Below are 21,672 nucleotides of genomic sequence, written 5' to 3'. Positions count from 1 at the left end.
AAATGATTGTTTCCGAAGAAAACTTGAAGTTAATATTTTGCACAGATAACACTTTATGAACTAGAATGACATTGGATTTCTCCTTTCTTGTGAATAAACAATCATTTCTGAAAAACTACAAAGATGGAAGAACTTTGAAAAGTATTATAAAATGTGCTTCCTAAAAACATGACTTCAGCCTGAGGTCACAATCTTAGGAAAAATTTATATATGTAACACTTTGCACACTTTTCCCCCCCAAGGTAGGTATAAGCAAAACAAAATAAAGTGCAGCAACTAAATATTTTTCATAAATGAAGAAGAAATCAGGTCACATGATTTTTCTTTTTTTTCAATGCAGTTACACAACAGATCACTGACAGAAATTTAGTAGAAAAACACAATTTTAGTGATGCATTTAAGAACACCTCAATACCTTATCTCAAATAGTCTTCAGAAACCAATGCATGCTGCAACATGGAAAGAACTACACTTAGCTGAAAGAAGGAAAACTATCCAGTGAGCAGCTGAGGGGCTTTGTTATGCCTGACTTTATTAACCCTCTGCATAAATACCAGCAGAATGATACTAACAATTACTGATTCTTTTCCATTAGGCAGTACTGTAAACACTGATTCAAAAAAAAAGAAAATATGGCCAAGTTCTAACCTGTAAAAACCCAAGTGACAGAGAAACCAGAATAAAACTGGAGTTACCATTCAACTGTTTGACATTTATTTAAATCCAAACGGAAATAACCCAACATGTGAGGTTAAAGAAAACAAACAAGAAACCACTAAAGAAAAATAAACATTACGAAGTTTATGTCTCCATTTTTAGATTATGTGTACACACAGGTAATAATGCTGAGGAACGGTTAGTTAACCTTCATTCAGTTCTTGCAAGACTGTACATATTTAGTTTCAGGGTTCTCAAGAATATATCAGGTGGAACTAGGAACGGAAGGGAGTTTAGAAGACAGAAAAACTAACTTTGGCACCATCCAGAGTATATGTAAATTTTATCCATTAAACAGTAACTTGGGAATGTACTAAGCCTACACTGGCTTAAAAAGCCATACGTATTGAACGAAAACTGTACCATACTTGGAGTCCCCCACTAGAATGATAACATCAGATTATAATGTGGACTCGGGGAATGTACGAGTTATTCAAATTAAGCTTTTTAGGATTCTAGTACAGATTTCAAAGGGAAAGCATTAAAGTTTCTGCTCAGGGAGACTTGACTAATTACATACAAGATGATCAAGTAATAGTAAAGACACACCTAGATGGAAAATGACCTGTCTCTAATTTCTGTCATTTGATAAATCTTTTAGTATTTTGTATGCTCTTGAGATAACTTTGATATGAACCTAATGTATACAGAATCTTGTATACTGGGTACACACAATGACTTCAAGCCAAGACATTTGCATAATTCCTTCAAAATTAAAGTTATAGAAAAGAGAACACTTGATCTGCATATCAGTCAACAAAATAAAATAATTTTCTCAGATAAAGTGTAGATCTTCAGAGAGAAACACTTCAGTGGATCCAACTGTACTTGATGAACATTAATAAATTACCAAGTTCACTTATCACAGCTTTGCTGTTTTGCTGGAGTTTTTTAAAGCAAAGTATCCAGTATTCCCTATATCACTCAGCTATGAATTGAAAACTTTTTCTACTGGTGCTCCTATTAGCAACTACGATAACACAAACATTCATAGGCAACAAATCCTGAAAAAACAGCATGATGTTGCATTCTAACTCAGTTTGTAACACTAGCCATAGTAAGCTACACTATAAGCTGACAAAAACATATGTAGCTCACATATTTGCTCCAGCCATTCACCTTTCATTCACAAGAAAATGCGTCCAAGAAAGCATTATATACAGGAAATATACAAATAATTACCTACATATCATGAGACTCATAGATGAAAATTTCTAATTCATATTTTATTAACAAGCCTAACAACAAGGAAAAGCAAATGGATAAAATACTACTTGAAACTGGTTATAGGATTACTTTATATACTTTATAGCTAGGCTAAGGACAACCTATAACCATCTCCTGCACCACACATCTTAAAAACAGAAAGAACTCATGCATTTTGGTCAGGAGTCCACATTGGTTCTACTTTCTCTGTGAAGAGAAGGGAGACTAGGGGGTATATTAACAATGCCTTTCATAACAAGGTAAGGACAGGGAGCCTTTGGAACAGGCCTTATCCATTTTAACTGTTACATTAGCTTTCCCCAACATTTCTGTTTTCCAAGTAGTGTATGTCAACTAAATATGTACAACGTATGTAGCTAGAATTTCCACACTGTTCTTTTATACCATTAAGAGAGACAAAAGCCATAGAGTTAGAACAGCTATGTGGGGTTAGTGTTGGGAAAGATTACTAATTATAATGGAAGTATTAACAACTATCACAATTTCCATTTATCGTTTTTAGTTATTTAAATACTGATGCTAACTTGAGGACTGGGCAATCCATTCTAAAGGTGGAATTTAACTTGAAATATTTTATCAAATAGGTCAACACTAACACTTGTCTGGCAACTGAAAATTACTGGCAGATATGAAAACACATCTTAATAAAAAGAGGATGTGAACTTGTCAATTTACATTCTAAAAATAGCAGTGTGGATACTAAGACACAAAAATTATGGGGCCAGAATTGAAGAAAGTAAACTGTCCAAAATACAGCAAGCACTGTATGTGAGGATCAACTCCATTTTATGCTTATTCCTTCCTCTACCCAAATCTGAATATTTGAAAGATGAAGAAGAGGAAATCTCTGCAGGTCGCATGTTCACAGGGTACATACATATATACACCGTATATATGTATACTCTCTGAGAGAGAGTGGCAAAGACAGCAAACCTTGCTTCCAGGTTTAATGCTCAAGCTTTCCAAGAATAATCCGCCTTCTGGTATGATATATGTGGGATATTTGGGGTTTTAACAGTTAAGTTTACTTACTGAGCTTTTTTAGCTATTGCTTGACAACATAAATACCAGCATCACTGAGTGCACAAACCACCACATAAAAGATGAAGTTTTCCTCACAGACATTCATGACTGCTGTACCATTGCATTTCCGATGCTGGCCTCTTGAGAAAAAGACTCTTAATCAAGATGAAGAATCTAAAAGTTCCATAGCTTGGTAGTTAGAGAATGCAGCCACTGGGAACTATGTGCTTCAATCCTGGAAAAAGTGAGGGGTATAAATACTTAAGACTACAGTTTCTAAAATTAACTGCCATAAAAGAGAGGTGTCACTTTTTGTTTTCATTCTCAATTAAAAATAAAAAATAAAAACACCAAGTCACTTCTGCTACTGAAAAAAATTAAACTAACCTCCTAGCGCAGCCTGGTATTTTACATGTACTTCCACCTCTTAGATATGCACAGCATGAGTGAAATTAAGTCCGTAGATATTCAAATTTTAATTCAGATTGAGAAAGATTTGAGGAATACTATGCTGTGATGCTAGTTAGTCACGGTGACTACAAACTGTTTATATACTGAAAGATGAAAGCATGATTAAAATTGAAACAAGAGCAAGAGTAAGCACTGTTTCCACAAATAAATAACAAAATTTTCAAATCTGCAAATTTTGCTGAATTGAGTTCTTTTCAATTTTATAATTTTTAATTTATATAGAAGTATAGTTTTTATATAAACTATATAAATTGTATACAACTATAATGATTTATAGTGTTTATATAAATGTTTTTATCCTTTTAATTTTGACATGTGGCTTTGTTTTGTTTTTCTTTTGGGAATCAAAGTATTGCTCAATTCCAATTTCTGACCATTTCTTTCTCCAGACTTTGGTAAACCCACCTTATAAAAGGCAATAAAATTACATATATCTAGTTTATTGCAAATTACTATTTATTTATCTTGGTACTCTCTTATTACAAAACAAAGCAAAATGGATTTAGGAAACAAAATAAAAATAGATTTATTATTTTATTTAGAATATGGAGCTAGTTTTAGCCACAGCTGTAGAAGACAGACGGGTTTACAGTACAAAAAAATGACAGAGAAAGTTACAGGAGAAAAAGAGCATATGACAACTACAGGAAAGTAAGTTTGAAAAGGCTGAGACCCTTAACTCCATTTTTGGCTCCAAAAATACAAAATTTTTCACCTTTCAGATGTTGCCACTTCAAGATTTTTCTTCACTTTTCCAAAGCAGCTTCAATGTAAGTATCACACGCGTCTACTTAAACCGCCTACTGATAATGTAGGCTAAAAATATACTATTCTCATTGCTTAGCACACTGAAGTTGCATTTCATAAACTGTAATTTAGAAGAACCTTACAGAAAGTATTAAATAACTTCAAGTATATACAAAAATATATCTCTTTATACATCATGGAAAACCTTGTAATAAGGATCACTGGTGGTAAGTCTTACCCTAAGATTTTTACCTTCCTCTACACTTGTCACCTGCATCTCAAAGTGCTGAAATAAAAGTTGTTTCATTTCAAAACTTGCAAGTGTTTCTCTGAAGTACTTATGTGTATTCTGAAAGAAAAATTACTTCATATTTTAATTAACACAAAGTCAGAGAGAAAAAAACTTAGCATGCAGTACTTCCTGCGACAAAACTAAATGGACTAATCTAGGGGCAAAGATCCCTTTCAGAGCTATTACTCATACTTACAGTGAAATGTGCATTTTTCTCACAGACTACACTGTTATAATGAAGAATGACAACACATACTGGAAACTCAGAACTCCAACATTTACTTGATTTTTACAACCCACTTTCCTTCTCAAATACAGCAGAAAAAGTTGTGAATGCTCCATCCCTAGAGGTGTTCAAGGCCAGGTTGGGCAGAGCCTTAGGTGATATGGTTTAGTGTGAGGTGTCCCAGCCCATGGCAGGGGGGTTGGAACGTGATGATCTTAAGGTCCTTCCCAACCCTAACTGTGCTACGATTCTGTGATTCTAAGTACCTGTGACTTCACACTGGCAAACCCTAGCATTTAACAAAGGAACACGGTAACTTAAACACTGAAAGTTCAGAAAACAGAAATATCTAGATTTCTCTGGGAATTTATCACTGAATACACTCTGTGATAGAAAAGTTTTTAAAAGCTGACAAAAGTAAACATACAGTAAAATGAACTACAAATACTGTAATTCTTAACTTAAACATCATTTAAAAAACAAACAAACCTGTCCTTTAGAGACAGCCAAAAACCCATTCTTTCAACAAAAGTATCTGACCCATTTCAACAAGCCTGCGAAACAGCTGAACATTGAAGAAACCCTAGAGACTGGCCACATAATTAGTACACACTAAGTATTCAGAGCTACTTGCTGCGGCACTGTAGTACAAAAGAATTTTGGAGCACAGCACTCTGCTTATTTGCATTTCAATTTACTTTGCACCTCTTTAGTAAAGGAACTATAGGAATAAGCAGACACTGAAAGAAAATGAATAAATTGTCTTTTAAAGGTGAATTGTGTATTTTGCATGCTCAAAACTAAACCCTAGTACCTCCCTAGCATTTATATGAATTCCAGTACTCTGTATTTTTATAGTAAATATTAAAATTGCATTTTGGCAGGAATATCGCCTACCATGTTTTGCCCAATATTGAATGCTTATTATGATTAGTAATCACTTCAAGCTTCTAAGGAATTGTATGGGAATTACATTCTGAACAGAATGACTTCCTGCTCCATTACTTGCTGTATTGTTTAATCTGCAATTTTTACAAAACTTGAAAGTCTCCCTCATGTGGAAGTCTAACTATAACTTAGTCTTCCAGCAAGACATATATTCATACATTATTTTGGCATTTTCATTAAATTAATCTCATTTCTTCTTATCAAGTAATTGTTACAGAAATTAACAGTCTTCATGCACATACAGTAATAAGCTTCGGCCACAAAATTTGGGTGCAGGTTTTTTGGTGTGGTCTTTTTTGTTTGTTGTTGGAGTTTTTTCAGTTACAACTTTCTAACTAAAATTCAGGAAAGATGGCAGCAGTCTGACAGTACTCTTGGTTTTGATCAAGTTGTGTAATTTATGAAACAAGGATGATGGCACATCCTTACCTAGGAAAATATACTGGTGGAAAGTCAGAGGGCTAGGAATTAGAAGTTCAACTAGATTTCAGAAGGTATTTATAAAGTCCATCTAACAAGTACACACGTACACAGCTCACTGCTGGGTAACAACCACCTCTGGTTTTCTCAGTATTTCCAAGCTTCTAGTGGCATGTGAAGAACTCCATTTATCTAAAAAACTGCTTTTAAATGAAATAGTTCTAGCATATACCTCATGCTAATTACTTTCTACAAAAATAAAAAAATGAAATAAAACAGGGATATGATTAAATTACATGTACAAAATTTTTTATTTTATACTATTGATTTTCCACAAGGTTCCCACAAAAACTCAAGTATAGTCATTAGACAAATAAAGAATGAATAAAACAGAAACTAACCTCATAAACAAAATACACTTTGGCTTTTACATAGATCCCCATACGTACTACTGCGCGCACAGCAGCATTCATACCTAGGAAGGAAAAAAAAAAGCAAAATCGCATTATTACACGTTACCAGGGTTCATTTGAGGGTTGTGTGGTTCTTTTGTATACCATAAATTTTCAATGTCCTTAAAATAAAATTGAAGATTGAATTCATTCCTAGAGACAATTATCAGCACCTATCAAAACAGAAATTTGCTTAATGACAGTGCAATCAGACCATGAAGAGTGCAGAACTATTTGTTTTGTTACAATAATTATGTGAATGCCAGTATGTATGTTAATCAGACATTAAATTGCTGCCAATTGTAAAACAGCATTGTAAAAGTAACAGCTACCAAACCAGAAAGAGAAAATAAATTTATTTCACAATAATGACAGGTTTTCTATCTAAAATTTAAAATGTTCAACAAGTTAAAATTCAGCTTCTTCAAAGGAGAATTTATACTGAAACGGTTCTTTTTTCTAGGTTTTCCAAAGTAACACAGGTGCATATACAGTATTTTGTAGGGAGCACAGACAAAACTGACATAGGTGCTCATTTAACAAGACAGAAGTAGCAGCAAGCTACTAAAACAAGAAATGCTGCATGGACTTATTTGACAGAAAGTACCTAAATGCCACTTCCCAGAAGTGCAAGCTCAAATGGGAATTCCCTGCTTACAGACATATGGCATTAAACTTCTGTAAAATCTTCCATTTAAGTCCAGTGCTTGAACACTTAATCCTCTGAGCAACAATGGAAGTTCTACTGGTCCCCCCTCCATGGGTCAAATGAATCTGTGTTACAACCCATCCCTTTCAATATTGTATTACTTTACTCATTATTCAGGAAGTTTTCAAAAGTAATAAATTAATTTCTTCCATACCACTTAAAAATACACAGGAGATTATGAAAAGAATGAGGACAGACAGTAGTTGAGCTACACCAAAAGAAACAGCCTTGGCACATGAGTTGAAAAGGGATGCCAGAAACATGACAATCCAACATATTAGGCACCAATTCTCCAAATCCGTTGCACTTAACAGTAAAGTAGTGGGTCAGCTTTGCTGTTCAACATAGGTGTTAAGTGTTCACCTATCTGGAGATGTTAAGTCTGTAACTACGATATATAAACCCACAGCACAGTAAGCCATAAAGATCGATTCCTACAATATCTACCATTATTAGAAAAAATACTGAGCTATAAAAGTTCATCTGTCTGAATAAAGAATGAGTCTGAGGTTTACTCAAAGATTTATTATTTTGGGAAAATAACAAAGAGTCCCTGAAGTTGCGCAATGCAAAAGATGAGATTGAATTCTGTAAAATCAGAAGTCGCTTTGCTGTTTGTATAGACGTCACTTAATATTAAAATCACGACTAACAGTGTTTTCACATCAGCAAATAACAGCTAGAATTCTCTGAGAAAGAGTCAGCCTTGTGGCAGAGCTGGAAAGTTTTCAAATGCCAAGAGAGCTAAAAGCATAGCATTGGACAATGAACTAGATGATGCCAAGTTAAAACAGAAAATCTCATCTCACCTGACAGGCCGTACTGAAAAGAAAACATGCCGAGTCTCAGATCAAAACAAACCTATTACACAGAGTGAATTTATCTCCTCAGCAAAACAGTTTTTGTAACAAAATGAACACCCTCACCTCTCACACACGATGCTCCCTGCAAAGTCCTTTAACTTTATAAAACTGACAATTCTTCACTGTACTGCCATTTTCCTCAAACACAAGACATAAGCACAAGCTACTCCCATCAACAAAGGCCACAGCTTGCTTCCATTAATGCACAACATGTGCAAGAGATTTGTTGGGTTGGTTTTTTTTTTAGGGGTACGGTCGGTAGGAAGGTGTTTTGGTAGTTTACTGCTTGGGTTTCACTTGGATTTTTATTTTGGTTTGGGGTTGTTTTGGTTTTTTGTATGTTTTTTTTGGGGGGGGGCATTGTCATTTGCGGAAGGAGTTTTTTTTACAGATAAGAAAAATATTTTATATTACCTATTTGACTGCAGAGTTCTCAAAAAGCGGCTAATGAACATTTAGCTGTTCATAAATGAATATTTTCTGAAAGGAAAAAGTACTATTAAGATCTGCCCTTTTGAAAGCCTTCTGCTCTTGAAGTTCAACTCTCCTGTCTGGCATCTGAGAATAAACACCAAGACTGTTCCAGGTTTGTACCATATGTTCAGTTATAATGACTCCAGTGTCTTGTTCAGCAGTAGTCTCTGTATTCCAAGTATCTAATTAGAATAAAGAAAAAGCATCTATGATCCAAAGAGATTAAAGCAGAATAGCTTTGTCAGCAAAAACAAGTACTTAAGAAAACAGGAAGACACTAAACATCCATGTCTACCAACATATGTACTTGTCTTTTATTTGTTCTTGCTCACATTTCCACTTTACTGGCCACGTATCCAACCTTTTTATCTTTAGCATGCAACTCTCAGTTATTTTAAAGGGTAGCTATTCTGCTCTAATCACAAATTCTCCAGATCTGCCATACCTTTGTTATGCATAAATTAGCCTGCAATGGCTGATTTTGCTCGACATTCATATTTCTTCCAGAGTAAATGAAAGCATTTATTTCTCAAAATGACAAATCCATTATTTTTTTCCATATGAATATATTCATAATACAGACACATTTTCTTAGTGAATACATTCCAGTTCCCATGTATCTTACATGAAGAATTGGTAAAATTTGTAATTTACCTGCTGCAAAAAAGGGCAAAAGCTCAGGAAACAAAAGAAGCACACATCAGAGTGCAACTTATCAGTAGCAGCACTGTAACTTTATCAGCTTATGCAACATACATTTTTATTTGTCAATGTATATTTTACCTCTTTATACAGAAAAATTACTTGAGTGTCTACTGACAAGTTCCTAAAGAAGTGGCTTACATTTCAGAATGTCTGAGGACTGAAGAATGGTATCATCTGATATTTACAAAACACAGAGCACTGAAGTTCTAGATTTCTGTATGTTGGCTACCTAAATCTGAATACACTGCTTGCAGTGATTCAAATATGCGAATACAGAAAATTTCATTAAGTCTCTGTAGAACTTATCTAACAAAATATTGTTATATTTGATTATTTGTGGAGTCTTACATTTCATGGTTATTATGGTAATTCACCAATACTATTGTAATTATATGCTTATTACTGAAAAAGAGATTTACTGGGTTAACCATGGATTTAGTCCTGAATAATAAATATAGCTTGATAAACACAGGATTAGAATAGCAGCTTCAAAAGAAAGCCACGAGTAAAACCAGTATTTTTTTACAAATGTAAGAATTATTTAAAATCTTCCAGAATTACCACTTGCTTTTGCATTAAAGCCTTTGGCAGCAGAAAAAAATTTATTTTGCTCTTTTGTACTCAGCAAAGATTAACTAAACTGCAACTACCAACATGGCTTTATACAATGTCTGAATTAAAGAGTTGATTTACTGTCCTTGGTATTGTCTACTGAATTGCCTTCAAAAGCAATCACTTAACAGCAGAGCTATAAACAACACTGCAGAAATCTGAATTATTTTAAAGGCACTCCCTTCCCCAAAAAGAGTATTGCTCTCCCGCACCTACATCCTGTTCCACATACATATGCGCCACCACAACAGAGGACATGCTACACTATTTTGTGTTGAAGCCAAGTTTGACTCACTTTAGTCAGCTAGACAGACCTTTAAATAACTGCAATACTAACCATATAACAGAAAAATCAAAACTATGCATCTTGGACAAGCATCAAGAAACACTTAAGTACCACCAGTTTTAAAAAGAAACATTGGCTTTAACGCATGTGAATGATTTAGTACATACGTTGAAGTGCTATCCGGAATAAAGACCCAGACTATACCTCATAGCAGCCTTCCAGAATTTGAAGGGGGCCTACAGGGATGCTGGTGAGGGACTCTTCATTAGGGACTGTAGTGACAGGACAAGGGGTAACAGGTTGAAACTTAAACAGCAGAGGTTTAGATTGGATATAAGGAAGAAATTGTTTACTGTTAGGGTGGTGAGGTACTGGAATGGGTTGTCCAGGGAGGTTGTGAATGCTGCAGCCCTGGCAGTGCTCAAGGCCAGGTTGGATGAAGCCTTGGGTGATATGGTTTAGTGTGAGGTGTCCCTGCCCATGGCAGGGGGGTTGGAGCTAGATGATCTTAAGGTCCTTTCCAACCCTAACTATTCTATGTTCTATTACTATTTAGCAAAACACACAAACTAAGGAAAATGTCTAAACATTAATAACTAGAAAGACTTCATTCAAGTATGCAAATAGATATATCACTAATTTTGTACAAGCCTATAATCATCAAAAGGAAATATAAGAAGCAGTCAAACACAAGAACAAATAATTAAGAAAACAATTTGGGGTTTGTTTCAATTTGGGTTTAATTTGCTTTTAATTACCTAACATTTTATTGCATATAATGATTCTAGATATCTGAAGAAAATATAATTTTTCTATGCAGTAACACTGTACAAGATCAGAGCATTCTTCTGAATATATATAATAAAATTACATATCTACATACCTAGCTACACATGTATTTCCTCCTTCAAGATACAAATAAATCTTGAGATTCGTTTCAACCATAGAATCTACTAACTATAGAAGCACTTCTTCCAAAACATTAAATTAATTAAAATAGCTACACTTATCCATTAACATCTACATTCCTCAATTCTACATACAAATTATAATACTATATATACGAACACACATGTATATGCATTTTATATAGATGTCTATACGAACACACATTCTTATCTGGAAAATGTGCCTTTAGAATTCAAAACTCCTTGACACTATCTTCAAATGACATAAGTTAAATAAACTCTGCAGTTTGAATGGCATAAAAAGAGTGGGGTTTTTTTTTTTGCCCATTTATTTTATGTCCAATTTCTCTGTCCATTGGCAGTTTCTTTTTCCATCATTTGCTAGCAAGACAAGATCAGTACACCTCCACTACTATATTAAATGTCTTGTCATGTTCCTCAGAAGTCTGTAATGCTTCAAGAGAAGTACCCATAGCTCTTTGCTTCCACAGTCACAGAATCATAGAATAGTTAGGGTTGGAAAGGACCTTAAGATCATCTAGTTCCAACCCCCCTGCTATGGGCAGGCACATCTCACTCGTGGTCTGTGGTACTCTAAAACATGGACTACAAGGGGCTATAGGCTTCTTTTTAGCTGTTTCTAAGCTCAATACTTGCTCCAGGAGTGGAGTTCTATTATCTGTTCAATAGCAAGATTTCTTGATCCAATGTAAATTTTCAGGACAAGAGTACACTACTATATTAAATATGCCTCGAAATGTTGGGAAGCCTTTAATGCTTCAAACTTAGAGATATATAAACCTTTACTTCAACAGTCATGGTCTATGGTATCCCAGACCATTACCACACAATCCACAGGTCCTTTATGCTGTCTTCCAGAACACTAAATCTTTGAGTTTATCTCAAAAGTAACATGGTCAACATACAAAGACAGTAATCTTGAGCCAGTAAATTGGGCAGTAGCTCAAAGTAGCCACAAGCACACCACTCCTCAATAGCACAATCACCTGTTGGCAGCAGTTTTCAGATGACACTGCTCCTGCTGCTGAGCCATACCTATCACAGTCCTAGAACAAGCAGTATGATCAGAGGTGAAATGAAAACAAAAGTGACCCACAACAGCAAAAATTGTCTGTGGCAGCCACTGGTAACCCACACAAAATACACCCAGTGTACTTCATGACCAGAAGCAGACTATGGCCAGAGTCCCACACACTGAGAGCAGAAGCATAACACATTTATTACTCTACCTTTCTGAGCTGCAGCCACTACAATTTAGAAATAGTTCAGAAACTGAACCCATAAATCTTGAGAATCAATTGTCAGCTTCTTTTACCTCTCAAGGTACTGTGATTATGGTGAAAAATACTTGGTTTAGTTCACAATTTAAGAGGTGGCTAGCTGAAGTGTTGGACTGACAAGCTTAGTATTTACATATGTTAAGTGTATAAAATGCAAATCTTTTTTTCCAGTTAAATAAGTCGGTAATAATTTCTTTAACTCAACCAAACAAAAGAATATACCTATTTAAAATACAGTGACTAAACCATAATAGCTTCAGTATAACATATAGACATTCTACAGTCTTTAATATTCCACAGGTAGTGAAAAGGAAAAACAAAAAAACCCTTTCAAAGAAATACCACAGATGTCAGGAAGTAATTTAAAACATAACCTGTCCTATAAATAGAAGTACTTGTGTAATTTACATAATGCTACTTCTAAATTATTAGTAAGTACAGTAACAGCAAAGGAATCACCTTTATTTCAAAATAGATTCAAGCATATTTTTCTGGGTTGAGATTTGCAGCCAAATCCAAGGCACCTGTTCATGTGAAAAATCACGTGTTTACTGAAACACTAATAAGCGCTCTTTCCACTCAATTTCCTGTGAGCTTAGTTTGCATTACAGATATTCAGAGAATTTCTAGTGTCTAACTAAAAGAAAAGCAGCCCCAACAAAAAAAAAAAAAAAAAGAAACCCCACACCCACCCCCTCCAAAAAAACACAGGAGACTGGAACTTTTTTTTATTAGTAGTACTTTTTTGCCTACTTTCAGTATTGGTAGTTTTGCCTCACCTACAATCTGCTTGAACAATGATAGCAACATAGGCCCTTCTGCTTGTACTTCAGAACTTCACTTCTCTTGAACATGTGCCCTTTATAAGGCACATGACCTTGACAGGGTATGACTCACCCTGTCCCTTGTTTAACTCCTAACCTAGCGTGCAAACAGACTTGATGTGCATTTTACACATCTACATTGTTACCAAGATCATAAGGGTTATGAACCTCAATTGTGTTGCATGATTCAGTTGAAATTATCCAGGTTTTGTTGTTTTGGCTTTTTTCTTTTTTTCCTTGTTCTAAGTCAAGACAACACCACTGCCTGCAAAACAAGGTGGAAGGCATCCAGTTCTTACTTTGGTCTTTGTGACAACCTCACTCCTCAGAACAACTTTCACAAGCTGTTACATTTTATGCCTCCACCTAAATGTGCCCCAGCAGCATCTGCCAGAAAATAAAATCTGTGTGTCACCCATGGATTCTGCAAGTCCTTTAAATGCTTTAATTCATGTAGTGCAGATTAATACTTTATAAAAAGAGATACATCTGCTGCTGCATTATATAATCTCCAGCCATGCAGAAGTAAGTTGCAGGGTTCAGTCTCTTGCTGAACATGCTACTGCTACTTCAGGCAAAGCTCTGTCTCACTTTAAAATTAAAATGGCGATTTGGGGACCAGACGACTAATTCAGAAATGACTTGATTCATGGTTCCTCCTAGAATCGTTTAGCAGTGGAACTGATGATACTGTGGATAAAACTCAAGTGTAAACCCACTGAGGAGCAAAAGAGAAGCCATTTAGAGGCATCAATTTGATTTTTCTCCATAAGTGTAGCGTTTTCCTCTCCGATTGCTACTAAATCCTTTCCACCCCTGATTAGTTTCAGATAATCTCAGGTAAACCCCGGGGCTCCCCGTTATTCCGGCGGTCAGGGGGAGGGAGGATGCTTCTCCCAGCCCAGATGACGCAAGGAGGCGGAATCTGCAGCGACTCGCGGTGGATCACGTACACACCGGCGGTGGGGAGGGAGCGCGGAGACACTGGTCCATACAGGCTTACACCACCCGCATGGACGCGCTGGGAAGCGAGGGGAGGAGAGGAGGCTGCCTGCGCCCGGGAAAGCGGGTAGAACACCTTAGCCGCGGATGCGGGCTGGTCTCTGCATGTCCCCGCGTAGAAAGCTGGGAAAACTGGTCATTAACTACCGAGCCCAGACAAAAGAGTAAAGAGAGGCTTCCCCATGTCCCCATTGTGTTCACAAACACGACTAAGAGTGCCGTTTCTTATTTAAGTGAATGTACTTTCGAGACACTCTCGGCAAAAAAAAACTAAAAAGAAAAATCGTCATTTAAGGAAACGAGCTAAAAGCAATCATCACTAAGCAACTCTCCTGGTAAAAGCAGAGCAAAAGTCCTCTCAAATAGCATGGAGTACCGCATATCTGAAACCTTAATTAACTGAAACTTCAAGCTATTAGCATATATGAGCTTTTCTGGCAGAAAAGGGGAAATGAAAGTGTAAGAAAACGACTTTATGACCAAGTATATCGGGATCAAGCCTCTTTCCCTCTTTAACGTCTATAGGTCTTTTGTGCGTCTTGTCCTGTAGCAAGCACTGCCTCTATGCGTAAAGAGATTTAAGGAGGTGAAGCACGTTTCCAACAGCCTCCTACGGGGTTAGGGTGTACACTACCAACTGAGCGTTCTAAATCACTGTTAAGAACATAAGTGTTCTGGTGCCAACACGAAGTGAAAAGCAGATGAGGCGAGGGCTGGCACGGCCCCAGCAGCGCAGCCAGCCTCCCACCGCCGTGCAGGGCAGCACGGCCTCCTCCCGCTCGCACCAGCCGCCCTCTCTCCCTCCTCTCCCTCCATCTCACGAGGAGTGAAGACATTTTGGTTGTAAAAGTTATCGGACGGCTTCTACCTTCTCCCCTACAAGGCACGCGCAGAGGAAACGTGTGAGAGAGGAAGGATGAGGGTATGGTCGCAGCTCAGGCGCCCAGGCAACACAGAAGTAATTTATCTCTTAAATGCTCTTAGTAAAAGAGACAGTTGAAGGGCCAGCACGGCAAGAAGAACCCGAGGATCACGGCAATCTCCTGTGTCCCACTCCCAGACGCCCTCTCCATCTACCACCCCCACGTGCCCCTACCGGCGTGGCTTCCCGCCGCAGCCACGCCAAAGCAAGCCCATGCTTCCTACTCCCTTGTCTCAGGTGCTGCTACCCCCACCGGCTCCTTCCCCAGCCACCCTCACACCATCCCCGAGGGGCTCCTCAGCCTGCCTTTCCGCTGCCCCCATTCCCCACAGTGTCCATGGTTTCTTCCCCCTCCCCCCTATCTTCTGCCTCTCCTTCCGCGGCTCCTTCCCCTCCTCCCCGCGAACAGCGTGAGCAGCTACCTTGGGCATCACCGCCGCTGGTCAGCACCCCTATGGCCTTCCCGGTGCCCGAGAGGTTCTCGAAGAACTTCGGTTGATGATCCATGGCGCTGCGGTGGCGGCACCGGCGGGCGAGACGGAGCGCGGTCGCTGAGGGAGCCCCTAGCCGCGGGGGTCTGCCCTGCTAACCCGGCGTGCGCACTCCACCGGATCGAGTATCAAGCCTCTGCAGGAAGAGAAGCCGAGAAAAAACGGTGTAGGTGCGTGTTTACAGACAGGTATCCGAGGGGAGAGGGCGGCAGTGAGAAATAGACCGGGACAGGGAGGGAAGATGGTGAGAGACTCAGCCCTCACATCGCAGCCAGCCACCCGCCTCCTCCCCGCCGTACCCGCAGCCGCTTCCTCTCCCCGCTCCCGCTGACAGCCCAGTCCGACACCGCCCTCCGACACCCCTTCGGGGAGCGGCGGCTGACGGGCGGGCCTGGCCGCCAATGGGAGGGCGAGCTGCAGCGCCGAGCGGCGGCCTTTGCGGCGGGCGGGGCCGTGCAGTTACGGTCTGAGGGTGCTGGCAGGTGGGGGGGGGGGGGTAAAGCGTGGCTGACGGAGCGGTGGAGGGCGGGGCTGCAGGTGGGGGGGGGGGGGTCCCTACGGCGCTCCTCCTCCGGCGGCGCCCGAGGCGGGGGCGATGCAGGAATATGGCTGGCGCCTGGGCTGGCGGTAGTGGAGGGGAGTGTTGTGAGCCAGAGTTAGTTCATCCCCTCTGTCGTGATTGGGGAGTACCGCGTGTCTTTGTTGAGCGTGTGGGCTGCCCGTTCTGCTGGAGCTCTGCGGCGGACAGAGCTCTGCCGGGGCCGCCGTGAGTGCCCCGCCGGGGTGAGGCTGTGTCTGCCCTGCGCCGGCCGGGAACGCCTGACCCGCCGCAGCCCGGCTGTCCTTTGTGAGCCTTGCCGCAGGCGGGCGGGTGGGGGTGCCCGGCTCCGCCTGGGGCTCTAGAGGGAAATTGCTTTTGGTGTGTAGGCTACGGCTGCCCGACTGCTCTGAGGCGGCCTGGCCTGCCTGCTCTGCCATGCTCAGCTGTTGCTCTGCAGTGAGCGAGGGACACAATGAATGCACCATGAGCGAAAAGAGCTACTTCTGCCTTTGCCTGGCAGGGTTTGTGTCACCGGGTCTGCTCCACGTATGTCTTTGTCAGGCAGGGAAACCGAAAGGCCTAGATCTCTGTTCATTCCCTTTTTGGCCTCCTCATCCTTAAAACTGTAGCAGACGTTCAGTTGCCAGTAGGAAAATAAGTTGCCTTCTGTAAGTACTTACAGCTTGGAGACAAAGGTTGAGTCTAAGGGAGCAACAGAAACAAAACAGTTGGGAGAGATTAGATAGGAATCCCAGTCCTTCTGCCTTCCTTTTCGTTCTGTTGTACACTGATTCTTTTTCTTGGGGAGTGCTTAGTACAGGCAGAGAAAGGCTCTCTTAAACTCTGTATTGTAACATCATGTTGGAGTACAATGGAATAATTCTGTTGATCATAGCAATGTATGTCATCACAGAAACAGCTTAAGACTCTGATTTTCTCCAATTTAAGCAAGTAAAGCCATATTATCCTATATGCTTTGTGGTACTTAGTATAGGTAAAAGTATTTGCAGAATCAGGGGCTGAGTTACTTGCCCAAAATTATAAAGCAAGTCAGGGAGAGAGTCAGGAACAGCAGCAAAATGCTTATTCACGTTTTATATTTTAATTGCCGTAATAATTACTGTTGTTACTCAACATCTTCATCACATCTTAGACTTAGCTCACACTGTAAAAATATACATGGTCATCCTGTCAACTTTCACACAGTCACATGCAGAAGTACAGTCAGTTGAGTAGTTCAGTTGAAACTACTCACAGATAAATGTTTGAAGAAACCATACCTGCAAATAGATATATATACCTATTATGTGGGCAGCTCACATTTGCAAATGTACTCAGAGGCTAAAATGAATGTAAGATTTGATGACAGAAAAGACATGTTGCCAAATAGTTTCCATACCATGAGCAACAGTGATTCTACAGGGGAATTTACTGTATTCTTTCCTGACTAAAGAACATTCTGAGTCATAGATTATAATAAAGGTGAACTTGTATTATAGAAATGTGTAAACCCCAATAACGGCTTACTCTCCTTAAAGGGTTCTGGTTTGAATTAGAATCACATTAGTTTCTTGGAGAGTAGCTCTGCAAAAGGTAAATTAAGGTCTTTGAGTGATTTGTGACTTTATCCAAAGCCTGTAAAATCAGTAGGAAAGTCTTTAGTTATTATAAAATATTGTGAATACTTTAAGATCATGGACCAATGATAGTTTGTCATTTGAGCAACTCTTTGAGGAAGCTTTGAATTAGTTCTGGTAGGTTTAGTGCAGATACTTTATACTTTTTTAGAATTGGCTTACCTTGTTTTATTCACTGCAGGTAAAACATTCACACTTTGTAGGTAGACCTGTCCCTCTTGCTTTCAAATACAGCCTTGATGCTAAGGAACTATTATTTTCTGAAAGTATTTCCCTTAAATTGCCTTTTGGGGCATTATGAACTTACGAGTAATGGGTTTTTTTTTTTCCCACCCTTGTGTAACTAGGAAGCTGCTTATGATTTCATTGTTTTCATAATTTATGCAGCTACTACATTGTTCTTCAACAGATCTGTCAGGAAAGAATTCTATTTTGTCTGTGTCAAGCTATTAAAGTAGAGGTGGGAGGAGAGAAAGAGATGTGGAACTATTTGTTCCTGAGGCTGTCTAGGTATATTTAAATCTATTCCAGCAACACAATTGCCTATAAGCTTAAAATGAGTGACTGCTTGGCTTGAGTACTGAAGATTGTTGGGGTAAACAGTCATATTTAACCTTGTGGGATATGGTTGCAATGCAGCTAGGTACACCTGTATAAATCATACTGACACTAAGAGAATAGGCTCTTTTGAGATATGCAAACTGATAATAAATATCCAAATAAAACCTCAGCAGGTAATTTGCACACTACATTAAGTGTTTTAATTGTCCTCTTACTGTAATACTAAATAGAATCAGTTTACATTGGATAGGGAGAGGACAGGTGGGTTTTGACTGTTCCGTGATACTGACTATTGCAGATGCTTTGCTGCATTCTTTTCCCATTGCTCATTTGTTCCCTGCCAGCTAGATCTACTCTATCTGCTGATCTTATATCTTATCACTACCTAAGAAATCCTGATTGACCCTTTAAATATACTTTGGATTGCTACTCACCTTAACTTTCTGTGCCAACATCATTACACATGCTGCCTTTGAACTAAAGAACATTCATATCCTAGATGTAGTACCACAGATGCATCCAGTACTTCATTTAGCACAGCATCTTCCATTGAAATTAAGTTTAATTAGGAAGAACAAGTCATGTTCAGAAAGAATGAAGTTACTGTATGAGTAACAGAGTCGAATGAATGGATTTCCAGCCAAATAAAACTATTTTCTTCAGCTAGACCTTTCTTTCATATGTGGATTCCCTGATATCTAGTAGTATGTGAGCCCACACTTCAGGTTTGTCTGAGGCACTTGTAGAGCTGTCTCTTCTGCCCAGCTGCCTATTTTTCTTGAGACTTATGAATCATAAAGACAATTAACTTTTGCGTGTTTGACTTCTTAATATCATTAAAAAACAGGCAGAGAACAGAGAATGAGATGGATTTATAGAAATCCCAGCATTTTAAAATGAAACAAGCTAGTCATGGAATGCAAAGATTAGCATGAGAAGAAGGAAAGAAGAAGTCATTGAGATATCATTTCTGGGCAGATGGTGACAGTGATTTCTTGAAGAGAACTGTCTGCTCTCTTACATTAATACTACAATATTCCATGTCCCTACATGCTGCATATAAACTCTTCTACTACATAGTCTCTTTGCTATTTGTTTTCACGCTTCAGTTGTGACATTCTAACAGTATAAATTTTGTAGTACAAAGGCTGAATTCAGTGGTTTTTGCTTTTTAATTTCTCTCTTGCATAATGACAGTATTAGTGACACTAACATACACAAGGCTTTCTTTACATTAGAAATTTAAGGTGTAAATGAGAGGAAATCTAGAACTAGTGTGATACAAAAGGTATAGGAAAGTCTCCAAGAGATTCAAACGACTTGTTCTTGGAGTTGGTTGAGAAAGGAAGGTAGATGAAAGCAATGGAAAGATAACTCAGTTGTGAGAAGAATAGTGAAGTCTTTTAATAAATATTCAAATAAGATTTTCTAATGTATTTTTCCTGGTTTTGTCTCTGGTTTATACTGATTTTTTTTAGAGAGAGAACATCAATTAACATAGCAGTGTCATATCAGTGGTCTATGAGTATGCCCATTTTACACAGGGATAAAAATACTAACATAGTGTAACAAGTGTAAGCCATTTACACTGTCAAGGTTAGCACAAGACATGGGAGAGGGAAAAACTGTCAACCCTAAAGGATGTTTTATTATTTCCAGTGGGGGATGATAATGTAAAGTATCACCATATTCATCATGAAAGAAAATCACGTATTCAACATCAGCTACAACTTTTTCTTGAATGTCAAATGGCTGTTGCTTTGAATTTGCCTGACTTCAATTGAGAGTTTAGGTACAAATCCAAGGCATTGAGGAAATTCCTACTAAAATCAAATGGCAAGATTTTTAATGGTACTTGAATCAGGTCTTCTACAAAAGAAAAGCACAAATATACTGTCTCTGTTTACTTAATTATAACTCTACCTTATTAAAAAAAAAACAACACGTAATTGAGAAGTATTTTTCCAGAAGTTATTTCCTCCACACAGTTTCCATCTCAGAATCTAAATGTAATACCTGATAAAACAATAGCAAATTAATTCCTAGCTAATATATTTTGAGTGAGAATGTAACTTGAAATGCAATAAGTATTATTCAGCTCATACTAGTTTTGAAGCCTCCAAGTTTTTATGGAAAGTATTCTAGAAAAATAGCTATATGGAAAAAGGGTCAGTGTGGTCTTTAGGCTTGTTAGTTGTTTCTTCCTTGATAAATTCATGTGTGTTTTCTTAAATGACACATACTAAAATTTCTAACTTGTGTTCAGCAGGGTCATTGTGTGGCATTGTTCAGTGCCACTGTCAAACAGGTATTATTACCATGCTATATATTTCAAGGTTATCTGACTTTCAAAGTTTGATTCTTGGGAAAAAAAAAAAAAAGTTCTAAGCCCCTAAAAATACATCTTTATATGGTTTGACATATTCTGAAGACCACTTCTTAATTTAGGACCATGCTTTTCTTGTGTTATTGTGAAAGATATATTGTGTCAGATACACTAGGTTTGGAAGAAAGTGAGCCATGCTAGTCATGCATGTATTATAATTGCTCAGAGTTTAAAAAAAATCTCAGAAAGAGAAAAAGGCACTTCATGCAAAGGATGCACTGTGCTCATTAAATGATCAATGTAACATACAATTGACTAAGTTTTCTCTTCTGATTTGGGGGAGAAGAATATTTAAGTCTTTCTTTCTCACCTAGAAAACTTCCACAGTGAGCCATCATTTGGCCCCACAGGATAATGTGTAAGCTTGCTGTACTATGAGCCACAAAGGGTATATGTCTGCTTGGGAAGTGGGTAGGGTAAATGTACATATTCATAGTCTTCATTAAAAGGGTATTAGACTAATCATGGTATAAGCAGAATGCTGTACTTCTGCAGTGTTCTCAAGTAGTGCAAATGATCTTAAGATACAAAGATTTCTTACTATTTATGTGATGTGCATTATGTTTATCTGCTCTAATGCTTAATGTAAAAATATTAACAATAACCTTAGAACATTGTCTAGAATGCAGAACTTCTTATAGATGAGTGCCCTAGCTACATGATTATTAGATTATATTATCCTTTATACAGTACTTCCTGATTAATGAATTCTTGTAACAGCTTCAGTACGAGCATTGGAGTGTCCTTATCCTGAAAAACAGGATAGGGCAGATCATGGAGGAAGGCTTTAATGTACTTGAGCAAAACTGATCTCCGGAGCATCACTTTCTGGTCATATGCTGTAATTGTTAGGCCATATTATAGAAAAGGTGAGCACTATGTAATTTTACATGGAAGTCACTTCTGTTGGAAGAATGGATGATAATA

The 21,672-nt window shown here is 38.2% G+C and overlaps 1 protein-coding gene across 6 annotated transcripts in view; it reads right to left on the bottom strand.

Annotated features, from left to right (window-relative positions):
* The window catches only part of PFKP (phosphofructokinase, platelet), a 44,998-nt gene extending 28,948 nt beyond the window's left edge, over nt 1-16,050 (bottom strand). For 4 of the 6 annotated variants that reach the window (XM_005153023.3, XM_005153024.3, XM_031052365.2 and 1 more), the window contains exons 1-2: nt 15,552-15,878; nt 6,473-6,546 (exon numbers count right to left, since the gene is read on the bottom strand). In XM_005153023.3, the coding sequence (XP_005153080.1) occupies nt 6,473-6,546; nt 15,552-15,636 (159 nt within the window). In that variant the 5' untranslated portion in view covers nt 15,637-15,878. The other 2 variants (XM_034074557.1, XM_034074562.1) reach the window with 2 other exon arrangements.
* Between the last annotated feature and the right edge of the window lie 5,622 nt (nt 16,051-21,672).

Source organism: Melopsittacus undulatus, chromosome 1 (genome assembly GCF_012275295.1).
Source record: "Melopsittacus undulatus isolate bMelUnd1 chromosome 1, bMelUnd1.mat.Z, whole genome shotgun sequence".
NCBI classification, from domain to species: domain Eukaryota; kingdom Metazoa; phylum Chordata; class Aves; order Psittaciformes; family Psittaculidae; genus Melopsittacus; species Melopsittacus undulatus.
The sequence above is the reverse complement of the archived record's forward strand: the minus strand, read 5'-3'. Positions and strand labels throughout refer to the sequence as shown.